The sequence below is a fragment of the Chelonoidis abingdonii genome, chromosome 13 (genome assembly GCF_003597395.2).
Source record: "Chelonoidis abingdonii isolate Lonesome George chromosome 13, CheloAbing_2.0, whole genome shotgun sequence".
NCBI lineage: Eukaryota > Metazoa > Chordata > Testudines > Testudinidae > Chelonoidis > Chelonoidis abingdonii.
In genome coordinates, this window is record NC_133781.1 from 10,254,708 (window position 1) to 10,268,671 (window position 13,964).

The following is a 13,964-nucleotide window of genomic DNA, read 5'->3' on the forward strand; positions in this document are numbered from 1 at the left end:
TTGGCAGGAGACCATGTTATCTGTACACACCAGCTAAAATCCCAATTATAGTAACACGATACTCACACACTGCTACATAGAAACAGGATAACAGAGACATGGAAAATTTAACCGTCAAAAAATAACAGCAGGTAACAAGCCTATTTGAAATTACATACAAAGCAACTACAAACTTAGCATTGTTTAATGTAAAGTCAAGGACTAAAAAATTAAGGAATGCCAGAATGAAGATTGCCCATCCTAGTGCCCCGCTGGCCTTCCCTTAACTCTTTATCCCAGTCTCCCTCTCTGTTACCCCAGCCCCTCCAGCTCCTCACCTCCTTGCATTCCAATCAGGCAAGGTGGACCCTGGCACTTGGGACGTGCAACTGCAGGGAATGATCTGCTCAACCTCTGCAGATCTGAGATGGGCCACACTCAGTACAGATTAAATCTTTGGAGGATTTAGTTGTCAAACTCTAAAAAATCTCTATTGAGCACGTCCCAAGTGAGATTTCCAAAGGCTCAAAACGTAGCCAAATATGGGCAACGTCTGACAGGAATGAGGAAAAGCTATGCAGATGATCAAGTGCTGTTGGCAGATTCAGAAGGCCTGATGAAGTTAGTGGAGTTTACAAATGAATATGGCAAAGAACATGGTCTAGAGTTGACTGTTGACAAGACAGAAAACTATGGCAGCATGCAAGGATTCTGTGAAAATATGCAAGATTCCAATGAACGACACCTCCATACAGCAAGTAAGAAATTATTGCTACTTAGGAAGCATCATTACAGAAGACGGAAGGTCGGATACTGAAGTCAGCACCAGAGTAGCAAGAGTGAAACACACACTCTGGAATAATAAACACCTGATGAGAGGGAACATAAATCTGTTTATATTCCAATTCTTAAAAAAAACTTACATTTGATTTGTGTTAAATTACAACGGTGACACACGGACACTCAAACAATTGAGAATAAAGAACCTACAATCCATCGAATGATGATGTTATAAAAGAATTACGAAAACATGGATAGACCATGTAATCAAGAAAATGTATTGTAGATGATTGGAACTCAGCAGACTCTAGGCAGAGATCTTATGAGAAGAAAGATTCAATGTGCAGGGCACAATTTAAGTGGTTTAAAGGGCAATGCATATTTATGGGCACTGGAAGGGAAAGTTGATGGCAGAAGAACACATGGCAGAAAAAAATTATCTTGGATGGTGTGACAAGGCAGGTTTTCCCCCTTGTTATGTTATATGTGAGTCTTACAGTCTTGTATTAATACTGTGTGTACCTCAGTTTCCCTGTGTACTGCACCAATGCCTAGGTGGTGGGAATATGGGTGTCTGACTTTTGCTGAGGCCCTCAGGGGCAGGTGAGGCTGTCCAGTTGCCTGAACGTAAGCAACGGATGGCACCCTTCGTAACTTGAGAACCAGGTAACACTTTGCCCGGGAAGCAGGACAAAGACCAGAGGAGGGACAATGGGCGTGTCAGAGACCAGGCAGCTGGGTCCAAGGCAGTCTGCTGTGGAGGACTTGGAGAAGAGGGGAATCCAAGGTGTTTGGCCCAGGGTTCCTCCAAGATGGACTTTGCTGAAAGTCACTGATGTCTGTGCTAACAAGATCTGTTCTATGCTGTGTTCCTGTCAACTAACAAACTGACTGTTTTACTCGCTGGCTGAGAGTAACTGCTGACTGCAGAGTTGGGGTGCAGAGCCTCTCTGGTTTTCTCAGAGACCCCGTTCAGGTGGACCGGCTGTGCAAAGCGCACAATGAGAATAGGGGTGCTGGATGCTCGGAGGTCAGACCCAGGAAGGACATAGCTGAGGAGGCTTTTTGCCTTGGGCAGCATGCCCTGAGGAGAGTCTGGCTTCATATAGAGCAGTCCCAGAGCATCGGGCCTGTGACTCCGTGACAGATGGACAACTTGGTATCCTGGCTGGATTAAAAGGAGTATTCATCCACAGAGATTAGCAGAAAATCATATAGAATAGTTGCAAACCTCCAGTAGTGGAGATACCATATAAGAAGAGGAGGAGAAAAAAAGGCACCTCACTGGCAGTAGGGTCATCCCATGCCAATTTCAAGCCCCTGTTCCAAAGCATGGAGAAGCCAAGGCACCTCAACAAAATGGTAAGAATTTAACCTGGTTAAAACAATGAATTTTTTTCCCAAAACCTCGTTCTGAAAAATGCCTCCAACTTTTCAAAAAAACAGCCTGAGGCAGACATCCAGCATGGAAAATTTCAATCCAAATAGTTGAAGTTTGGAAAAGTTGCAAGCCACTGAAAACAGGGCTCGATAGGATGCAGCTACAAAACATTTTGGAGCGAGTCTCCAAGCCCGGGTTAACAGTCTCAGGCTATTGGGGCTCACAGTAGTGCTTTGAAACTAGCTGGACAGCCCGTGCTTTGAAGTTGTGGCTCTGAAGTCCATCAATCTCCCTAAACTTCAGAGCCTGAGCTCCATCCCAAACCGCAACTTCAAAGCACGGGCTGTCCAGTTATTTGTAGAGTGCTAGTGCAAGCCCCATAGCTTGAGTCAGTCGGCCGGGGCTGGGAGGCTCATGCAAATATACTATGTATAGACATATCCATAATGGGAAGGGTTGAGCAGCTTTCCTACAGGCCTCTATCTGTGCTGCCTATATAATGCATCAGGGGCACTGAAATTTTCTGTCACGTGCTCCCTGGGGACATACATCAGCTGGCTCGATAAATGATAGCTGGCTGCCTTAAGTTATTGTCGCCTTTAGTTTCATTCCCACATTACAGCCTATTTCAGGACACTGCAATCTGCATATTTGTAGGACTTATATTTCAGAATGCGTTTCCACCCTGATGCTTGAACAAAGATGCCGTGATCTGAGCTGACCAGGAATCTACTTTGCCATGACATGTTGCAATGTTACCTACAAGATTATGCTCTGCTGGGAGTGAGCAGGGGGCATGATTTAGTTTTGTCTGCTTCCAGAACAAGGGATCACCATTGTCTATGGCATAACAGAGAACCATGCTAGCCCTTGATAAACTGTCTGTAGCATTTACTACTACCTAAGTGGTATTAAAAAAAACCACCACCCACAAAAAACTCCACACACATTATACTCGAAATGCCTGAGGCTACCAGCAGAATTATCTACACTGACATGCCCAGCGGAGCTGACTGGTGGGGGTGGCAACAGAAGGAAATTATTGGAAAGAGCCTAGTGTCCTGGTCACATTAACCTCAATTACGTTTACAACTGAAATAATCAATCTAGTTTAAGCAAATACTGGTGTCCAGTGCTGCTCTAATTCTACAGATGTCTAGCAGCAATTAATTTTTTATATGCTTAATCTAGAAATCGCTACTCATGGTGCCATTTCAGTGTTTGAGTTTAGCTTAGCATTACCTGCCATTTTCAAAGCTCTTTCCGAAAGCAGATCTCTACTAATATTATGTGCTATTTAAACAAGCAGGAAATCTGTATCTTCTATTCAAGTCTTGCACAGCGAAGAGTTGTGTTTATGCATAAGATGTTAGTGCAATATCCAATTTTATCCTGCTTTATTTCTCTCTGGTTGGAACATTACAAGAAGTCATTTAGTTCAGCTTTCTGCTCCAGTGAGGCGCTGATTACTAAAGTGCTTCCATATGTTACATTTATTTATTGTAGAAGGGACCAGGGAAGAATTCTAACTGTCTGGCAATTGGTAAACATTACAGGGGATCAATTTTTGACATAGCCGCCATAGTTCTGCTTTTGGGAATTGCTCAGTGATGGAAATGGGCTGGAACGGTCTGAACGTCAGTCTGGAGGGACGTTCCTAACTCAACCGGGTCTGAACCATATCAGCCGTCTAACGGAATCCTGCTAACACCATCTCACTTTCTACATCAAGTTTAAATGCTTCCCTGTAGATTTCAAGCTCTGCACAACTCTGCGGTACCCTACATCTCTCTCCACCTCCTGCTGACCTCGATCCTCAATACATACCTTCCATCTCAGGAACTCCTTTTGGATTGTGTCACTTCTCTCTGGCCCTCCTTTTATGCTGCCCTTTCCTGGAACTTCCTCCCCAGTGTTGCTGTGGAAGGCTGTGAAAACCCTCCTCACAACAACTTGTCCCACAAAGCTTATCAGTGGAGCTCTGTAGCTCTACTGTTTCAAACACTGCTGCAAAACTGGGTGAAGAATCCACCTTTTGGTCACGAAATGCTTTGTGCATCTAAATTGTTGCCCACTGTCCTTCCATTTACATTATAAGGCCATGGGACAGAGACTGCTTCTCTTGGATATTTGTACAGTGGCCAAGTACAAAGTTAGTGTTCAACAAATGAAAAGAAAAACATTAATAATGCCACAACAACTATGTGGGTGAAACCAGCCAATCATTACATCCTCAAATGAACTTGCACAGAAAAATGATAAAAAGAAAAACACCATATCACCTTGGGACAAACACTTTTCATAGTGATCACTCCACATCTGATCTTTCAATACTCGTCCTCAAGGGAAATGAGTACAACACCTTCAAGAGCCTGAGAACTTAAATATGTAACTCTGCTAGACAGGAAAAACCATGGACTCAACAGGGACGCTGGTTTTATGGCTTATTAAAACAATTTATAACACACTAACATTGCCTGCTCCCCTTAATTGCCCACTTCAAACCCCTTGTTTATAAAACATTCTAACCCTCAATTGCCCATTTCATTTCAAGTGTCCACCTACAACATGCATTATTTAACAATTTGTCCCAACTTATATTTAGCTCACTCTGATTTTCTTCCTCATACCTTAAAGAGAGCTCTGTACAGCTTGCAAGTCTGTACCTTTCACCAACAGAAGATATGGGTGTTTTTTATTACCACCTTACCTACTTTGTCTGCAACGTTAGTAATAGTCGTTGGGGCTTTGAGTCAAGGCAAAAATGATAATGGTCAGCTCTTCTGTTTGCTCTAAAGGATTGTGCAATACCATGCTTGAAAAACTACACACTCTGATTAGTGATTAAGGAGATGACAGGATACGAACTTTGAAAAAGCCGGGATCTCTTTCTTTCTTCCTTCCCTCTCCTCCCCCTCATCCCTATTCTACCATTAGATTGAAAGTAACCTCTCACTTTCATTCTGGACTCAGATTTTGTTGTGATGCAGATAAGGGGGAAATGAACTGAGGAATCCACCTATGCTCAGAAAAGACACTAAAATATTTCTGCTAACATTCCCAATATACAGGCCACTCACCTGCAGGATTGCAATTCAACCATTTAAACACTGCTCTCTCCTTACTTGCAACTCATTGAGCAGACACACACCACCACCACCCCCAGCAGAGTCACAGCTCTTTTGGGAAGCAGTAATGCATATGAACCAAAAGATAAAACGTCTGTTTGATATTCCAAGATGTGCACAGGTTTCCATTTTTTGCATAAAAAGATAATCCAAAGACTTAAAGAAAAGACACAGTAAGACAACTCCTAGAACTGTTCAACACCTCTCAACCAGGCCTTCTAACTTCCAGGCAGTATGAATTCCAGAACACAAGCTTGCATAGCAGCATAAGGTGACTGCTCTTCTCATAATCCAGGATATAGGATTTCTGAGGACTTTTCTATTACAAAATAAAACACTTGATTGCAGTTCTTTGCCTATTTTCATAGGGTCAGTGTGAAATACAGGAGAATCCAACAGGTACAGTTCACAAACTGACTCACGGCTTAATGGGTAACTGACTTCAAAATGTCCTTACTGGTTCCAGTAACATCTCACGATGATCGAATGACCAGGGATGTGGGTTCCTTCCTCTATGTTGTAACCACCTAAGCTTGCAGGAAAGTCAAAGCCATCTGCGAAATCCATTAAATGGGTGTTAAGCACCCAACAGCCCACTTGATGAAATCATCATGATGCAATGGCAAATGGTCCCCACCAGTCTTGACTCTCCCCTGTTGCTGAACATTTAAACATCCATCAGGACTTATGTAAGTAAGCCATGAAGACTGATCCTCTAGGTAGCAGATGGATCCACATTTGCACAAGTCCCCTAAGTAAACGGCAGAGAGAACTGAGGGTCTCCATTACAGCAATATACCTTTTACAAGGAAAAACTCTCCTAGCTTATTCCACAGCCCTCCCGTTTGTAAATTATCTTAAGCAAATAGGCCCAAGAAAGTGTCACGTTCTTTTTGTGTAACAGCATCTCTTTAAACAGAGCCTTGAAAGGGGTTGTATAATAAATACTAATCATTTAAGAACACTGACTACTTGACATCTAACGTACCGTTATCAGAGCACTCAGAGGCGTGAGACTCAGAAGGAAATCCACAGGAGGATCAATCAGACCCAGTGAGTGGGACAGATAGGAGAGGAATTGGAACCCAGTCTGGAACACTTCCCTGCCTTTAGAGAAACACCAGACAGCCTGTGCCCAAGGAGCATAAGCTGGATGCCTGAGATCAAGGCATCTGTGAGGGAGATGATCAAAAAGGCTAGTTATTTTAGTCTTTTCCTAGCTTTTCACACAAAAGCCACCCTTCAGACATCATAAAAAGAGGAGGGATGAGTGTAAAAAAGAAAAACAACACACAAAATAGTAATCCAGGTCTTGTCTGCTCATTGACCCTCTGCCCTTCCTGGAAGACTATGGCTGGCTGTGAAGCTGGTGGCATTAGGGAAAATGAGATGGTAACTATCAAGTGAAATTAACAGAGAACATTATGTATCCCCCATGGAGCTTGCCTGGGTGTCTGTGTGCCAATAACTCAGGGAGGGGCATGCTGTCCCTGGGATGTTAGGGGACCAAGAGCAGAGACAGCTTGCCAGGCAAGCAAGAGGGGGAGAGCAGAGACACTATTTCAAGCGACCGACCAGCTCAGAGGAGGAGCAGTGTCTGAGCGAAAGTGGGGTGAGAGTCAAACGATGAACAAGAAAACGCTCAGGAAAGTAGACTAGCCAGACCTATTACAAAAGGTCCTCAATGAGATGCCCTCCTCGGGAGAACTGTGAGAAGAAAGAAGTTATCTGGGGAGAGTGTGGAGCCAGCCAGAAAGGGTAGGACTTGCAGTTTGGTGAGCTTGTGCGTCCCAAGGTGCACACAGGGTCCCCCTCAAAACTGGCCTCTGAGTGTCCTGAAGCAATACCCCTAAACTTGGTCCTTTCCCTGCTCAACATAACTCCCAGTTTACAGGGAAAACTCCCTATCCAGTCCGGCTGAAGTAGACCTTCAGCTCCCTAGATAAATCAGTTACCAAGTGGCAAGTGCTACCCTTGCTGGGTCAGGGTTGCCTGCCTACTATGACTGTATCCGAGTTCTACGGTAGGAGATTAGGAGTTTAGGAGTTTTTAGGACTGTTATCATCATCTGCACCCTGATCCCTCTGTCCCTTTATGGCGAGGGGAAATCTTGGGAACAGAAGCAGCCTGATTCCTGTCTGAAGAGAACACCTGCCAACTCCTCTGAGGAGTCCAGATTCAGCTGTAAACCTGAGGATCATTCACAGGATTGTGAGGGCACCATCTTATGGTTAAATAAGCAGATAAATTGTTTGGGAAACACCCCGCCCCATTCCCTGAATTGCATCCTCGAGCCAGGAGTAAGGGCTTTTATTACCTACTGTTTATTAAACCTGTGGAGGGACTTGCCATCTTATCCCACATGTGAGCCTTTTGGGCTGTGCTGAACCAAGTCAGCTAAACTGTTTATTGGTGCTACAGAAGAGATTGTCCCAGATCATGAAGGGCTCCCCTGGAGAACACTTACCAATGAGACACAAAATTTTATTCTTGCTATATCAGATCACAAGTGGGGAAATTCATTGCTATTATCAGCATGGGGAGGGCACAGGTGACCTGAAAAAAACTGGATTACCCTGTTATATCTTTTGCTGTTCAATACAATTTCTCTGTTGACTATATTGTGTGTGTTTAAGTTATTCCTGAGAGTCTGCAACTATCTGGCTTGGGGTAACCCTGTGGTTAGAATTTTTCTTCCAAGATGCCCCGGTGATCCCGCCAGGAAGGAGTGAAGAGGTGGACGCACCACCAAGTTTAACTGGGAAGAGAATAAGAAAGTTACATCCTGCTGAGCTAATCCAAATGAACCCAGATCAGTCCATCAAAAGCCATAAGGAGACTGGCATTAAAGAGATAACCAGGTGGATAGTGCCACTACAATTATTTTATCCACACTATTCAAAATCGGGGGGCTATTGGTTTCATTAAAAAAAAATTAACTCAAAAACCTGACCAAACAGTTGGGAAAAAGCTCTTTTCTTAAATGGCAGATTAAGCTTGCCATTCATATCTGAGAACCACCAATAAGCTCTGCAGCAAAGCCAAAGGTAAGACCTGACTGTCCTGATGCTTAAGGTATAAAGAACAAGAAGGGCGAAAATCTTTGAAGAAACCTTTTGGGGCTTCTTTATCGATCTTAAGGAAATAAAACAATGTTACACAACCAGTCTCTCTTATGCACTGCTGGTCATCTTCAAGATGGGAGGAGGGAGACAACTCCCTCCATACACAATGGGATGGGTGAGTTAGAGGCTGACTAACCATGGAAAAATCCACATAATTGAGAAGACAAATGTTGAACAATTATTTTACAGCCTGAACTATTCAAGGAAAAAAGTTAACTCTGCCAAGAGGCCAGACAGATTCCCTGTGTGTATGTATTAGTATGGAGCAGACCAGTCAAGCTTCAGAAATGTAATGCTTTTATCTTCATCCAGTTTGTGCTTTGGTGGTTATCTGTTTCTTTAAGCACTAAATAAAGCAGCACAAATGCTGAAGGAGAAAAAAGATGGACTCCACATATTGTGTGGGGAGGGAGGGAGGGTCGGGGAGGTGTATGTACACCTCTACGTTGATATAACTCTGTCCTTGGGAGCCAAAAAGTCTTACCGCATTATAGGTGAAACCGTGTTATATTGAACTTGCTTTGCTCCACCGGCGTGCGCAGCTCCCCTGCTCCCCCCAGAGCACTGCTTTACCGTGTTATATCAAAATTTGTGTTATATCGGGTGGTGTTATATCGAGGTAGCAGTATATGTGTGGGTATGTGCAATATGAGTGATGGGGGGCTTCAGGAAAAGAAAGGATGGTCTTGTGGTTAAGACAGTTGCATAGTGACAGGGAGAACTGGATTCTTCTCCTGCCTCTGCCACAGAGTTCCTGTGAGTTGCTAGGCACATCACTTAAACCAAACTTTTCACAGGTGGTCACTAATTGTGTGTTCCTCATTCGCTGGGTCCCCACCTTGAAAACATAGGTCTGACTGGTTGAAGCCCCAAGTACCCACAGCTGCAAGCTGAAGTCAATAGGAGCTGCGCTTTGAACGTAACAGCTAACATTTAAGCACCATGAAAAATTTAGGTCCCAGGCATCTCAAACTAAGCACCCAAAATTGGTGGACACTTCTGATCTTAATTTCTCTGTAAAACTGGAATAGTACCACCTCCTCACCTCACTGACATTCCTTGAAAATAAATTTATTAATGTTTTGAAAACAATCGGATATGTGGGGCCACCCATTTAACAATGACGCTAAAACAGACACCACAAATAGCTGCTCTTTCACTGAGCACCATTCATCCTGAACACTGAATGAGAAAGGGATCCTATGGAAAAAAAAAAGTGACTATGTTATCAAAGACTATCATAATACATACGCACAAGGGGACCTGGCAACCTTCATTCTGACATTTCTTATATTGAGATTGTGTACTCTGTAAATGAGATGATTCAGAACAAAAAATTCTCTGACACAGAGTGTTAATTTTTTTCCCCATATCAGGTTAGTTCTAATTAAACAATACACATTAATATACAGAAAGATTCCGTAATTAAACAGAAGGCAATTCTGCTCTCAGACTGCAAGCTCAGGGAGGCTAGATAAAAATTAACCGCTGCCTGAAGTCAGTCACTCCATGGGTTACGGTTATTTTAAACTTCAACATTAGAACCATGTGCCTCTCAAGAGATTATTTGAAGTCTGATCCTGAAAGGTGCTGAGCAGCTCCTGAACACCCTCAAATCCCAGTGACAAGGGGAGCTGAGAGAACTCAGCCCCTTTCAGAAGAAACTCCATGTTTTGCAGGATCAGACCCAAAATGAAGGAAACAAATATTGTTTAAATAAGATTGTTAACATTTTAAAAGTTAAGAATATCTTAAATCATTCCTTATTTACCAAGCTAATGCTAACAATGAGATAATACCCCCAACTACAAATTTTTAGTATTCAGAGCTCAGACATATTCTCTGTATACAATGTTAATTGGTTTTGACTATAAAATAATGCTCTTAATATTCAGAAATGTAAAACCACTTCAGGATTCCACTTCTAATTACTGTAGAACTGTTGAGTTACGAACATCTCGGGAATGGAGATTGTTCATAACTCTGAAATATTTGTAACTCTGAACTAAAGTTACGGTTGTGCTGTCAAAAGTTTAAAACTGAACACTGACTCAATACAGCTTCAAAACTTTACTATACAGAAGAAAAATGCTCCCCTCCCCCTTTTTTTAATAGTTTACATTTAACACAGTATCACATGCATCTGACGAAGTGGGTATTCACCCACGAAAGCTCATGCTCCAATACATTTGTTAGTCTATAAGGTGCCACAGAACTCTTTGCCAATTTAACACAGTATTACACTGTATTAGCTTAATTTTTTTTTGATCTCTGCTGCTGCCTGATTGTGTACTTCTGGTTCCAAATGAGGGTGTGGTTGACTGGTCAGTTTGTAACTCTGAGGTTCCACTGTGTACAATAGCCATGAAAACAACCTGTAAAGGGAGCTAGTTCATCACACAAATGTTTGCTGGATGAGAGGGAAATAGCTGTACCAGAAAGGAAGGATGGGCTTCTGGTCAAGATATGGAACTGGGACTCAGGAGGTCTGGGTTCAATTCCCACCTCTGTCACAATTTCCTGTATGACTTTGGACAAGTCACTTAATCTCTCTGTGCCACAGGTAATAGTTCCTTTCTCCCCCACCACCACCTTGTCTTATTTAGGTTGTATGATCTTTAGAACAGGGACTGTCTCTTACTAGGTATATGTACAGCCCTAATTTCAGCTAAGGCCTCTACTATAATTCTAGTCATTAACAATCATGTGCTAGACAGAGTAGTTTCTGACACACACTGTATTGTGTGCCAGGCTACTTACAGGCCTTGACAATCCTACTGATGAAAAATCAAGAGCTCATTTCCATCTACATTCGGGGTTTTGACAGCATCCATCACCATTGTAGTGAAGCGTCTCAGCAATAAATAGCCCTACAGCTTTCAGAGACAGCAGACTGGTTCAGTTAAAAGGAGTGGATTTAATTATAATGGAAAGTGTTGGATTGACAACCCTCAAGACTGTCATCCTATTTGTCTACAGAATGGGTACAGGAGAGGCAGCAGCAGGGACTTTTCTCCACACTGTCCTACCAAACTGAGTCAACAAAGAATCTTTGTCAGTCTTAATTCCCACTCACTCCACAGGGTCAGATTGGCAGTTAATTAGTATCAACTGGGACCTTGTAGACTGATCCACTTCATATGCATCTGAAAATGGTAATAGCCTTTGCTGACTAATAAACCTGGATCTGCATAGGTGACCAAGAGGAAAAAATGAACCTATTTCCTATCATCAATCCTGAGCCATCCATTTGAGGATTCACTGCATGTATTCTAGTACTGATTAGTCTCATTAGCTGGAAGGGCTCTGCAACGATCCAAACATAAAGCTTGATTCTATTCTGGTTCTTGCAACAGCAGCAACATTGTTAAAGTTCCAGTTACAACATTTTCCATTACTGTTGATAAAGGGAAGGTGATAAGCGCAGACAATAACTGCAGTAGTTACAGACATAATTCTGGGCTAAATTCTCTGTTAGCATAGCTCTACTGAAGCCCATGTATTTATACTAGTATACAATTTGTCCCTTTGTCACATGGATAAGTGCACAAAATTGTAGGTCCATGGGCAAATTTTATGTTTATAAAAACCTTAACTCTGAATTTTCAAGCTTTTTCCTTTTTGGAAAATTTGATCCTTAACATTTCTTAACTTTCAATTATGCAAAGGTGTTCTCTGTTAAGTTAAATTAAGATAATAAAGACAGATCAATTCTTCAGAAAAAAATCCTTTGGAACTTTTCACTTAACAACATAGTGGCTATTCATACAGAGATCCACAACATTTAGAAGATTCTCCTGACTAATAAAAACACTAGCAGCAAACACAGATAACCCTGTCCACTTTAAATAATGTATGTTTGCAATACTGTACACTCATATGAGTATCCCACAGTGAAAAACAACATCTCTAGGAGGGTAAAACAAACAGCATTCAGAGTTTCTGAAAGCATTCCCCAAAATTATTGCATTGTGATTGCCTCACCAAAAGGGCCAGGGGCTACTTACTTGATCTATTCCATGCTTTTCTTCTTCCTTATCACAAATAGAGGACGTGAAGAAAATTTTCCAAGGCCAAAGTTGGCACTGATGATGGGAACTGTCATCATTTATCTCCCACCCCTCACACTGCTAACCAACGTGATTAGAGTCCTAGGTCTTTCTTTGAACATCAGCAAAAGTAACTTCTCTTGGTACCGTTTCTGTTTTGTTCTCCACTGCAGCTTCCAACAAAATAACATACACGCACTGGATGTCCAAGCAAATCAGAACAGCAATCCCAGGGATACAGTCCAGCTGGCAAACACCCTATTTCTAGAATACTGATTACCATAGTTCTTGGGTAAGGAATGACGTGAAATCCCATTAAAACTCAAGCGTGCCCCAATGAAATCAAGATGTCTGATCATAGAGGCCCTTTGACTGATAGCAGATCTAGACTTATTGCTTGTAAGCGCAATCTTGGCAAGAACATACTTAGCACCTCCTCCTATTCCTCTCCCAACCTCGGAAGGTGATCGAAATTACAATATGACACAAGACTCTTAAGAATCTTGGATGCATTACTATTTTCAGCAGCTTGGTCAGACTTAGGCAAGAGACCATCTTTCCAAAAATGACATTTAATCATTTTTGGTCAGATGAGCAAACACAATAGCACTTACATGTATGAATCACGATTAAGGAATAGCAGCAAAGAGTCCTGTGGCACCTTATAGACTGAGGCTTGGTCTACACTACGTGTTTAAGCCGAATTTAGCAGTGTTAAACTGAATTAACCCTGCACCCGTCCACACAATGAAGCCCTTTATATCGATAAAAAGGGCTCTTAAAACCGATTTCTGTACTCCTCCCCGACAAGGGGAGTAGCGCTGAAATCGGTATTGCCACGTCGGATTAGGGTTAGTGTGGCCGCAATCTGACGGTATTGGCCTCCCTGTCTATCGCATGCTGCTGGTAGATGGGGTGCTGCAGCGCTGAACAGCAGCATCCCTCCCTTCCGGTGGGAGATGGTGCAAAATGACTGATATCCGTCCTCATGATCATCCCGTGAGTGCTCCTGGCTGGCCTTGGTGAGGTCGACCAGGGCACCTGGGAAAATGGGAATGACTCCCTGTTATTCCAGCAGTCGTACAGAAGGATTGAAAACCGTCCTCATCATAGAACTGGAGCTGAGCGCCTCAACCCCTCTTTCATGTCTAATGAAGATTCTGTCCTGCCTGGACTATATAGCAGCGGGAGCTGCCTCCCCTCATTTTATCTCACTAAAAAGTCAGTGTTTCTATTCCTGCATTCTGTATTACTTCATCACACAAATGGGGGGGACACTGCTACGGTAGCCAAGAGGGTTGGGGAAGGAGGGAAACAACGAGTGGGGTTGTTGCAGGAGCACCCCCTAGAATGGCATATCATGTTTGCGGGCTCTCTAGGGCTTGACCCGAGCGGTGTGCTCTCTGTCTCTAGTACACTTGCCCCATATTCTTAGGTAGGACTGACTCTATTCCCGTTTTTGTCATGCGCCCCCAGCTGACCTCAGTGAGGCAGCCAGAAGCACCATGACAGCAGCAGAGGT

At 42.9% G+C, this 13,964-nt stretch overlaps 1 protein-coding gene across 6 annotated transcripts in view; it reads right to left on the reverse strand.

Annotated features, from left to right (window-relative positions):
- STX8 (syntaxin 8) overlaps positions 1-13,964 on the reverse strand; it is a 176,802-nt gene that overhangs the window by 108,529 nt on the left and 54,309 nt on the right. The window contains exon 7 of one of the 6 annotated variants that reach the window (XM_075071738.1): positions 9,449-9,593. The exons of the other annotated variants lie outside the window; for them this stretch is intronic. Coding sequence (XP_074927839.1) covers positions 9,550-9,593 — 44 coding nt within the window. The 3' untranslated portion in view covers positions 9,449-9,549. Of the gene's footprint in view, positions 1-9,448; positions 9,594-13,964 lie in introns of those variants that run through there. 6 annotated transcript variants of the gene reach the window in all.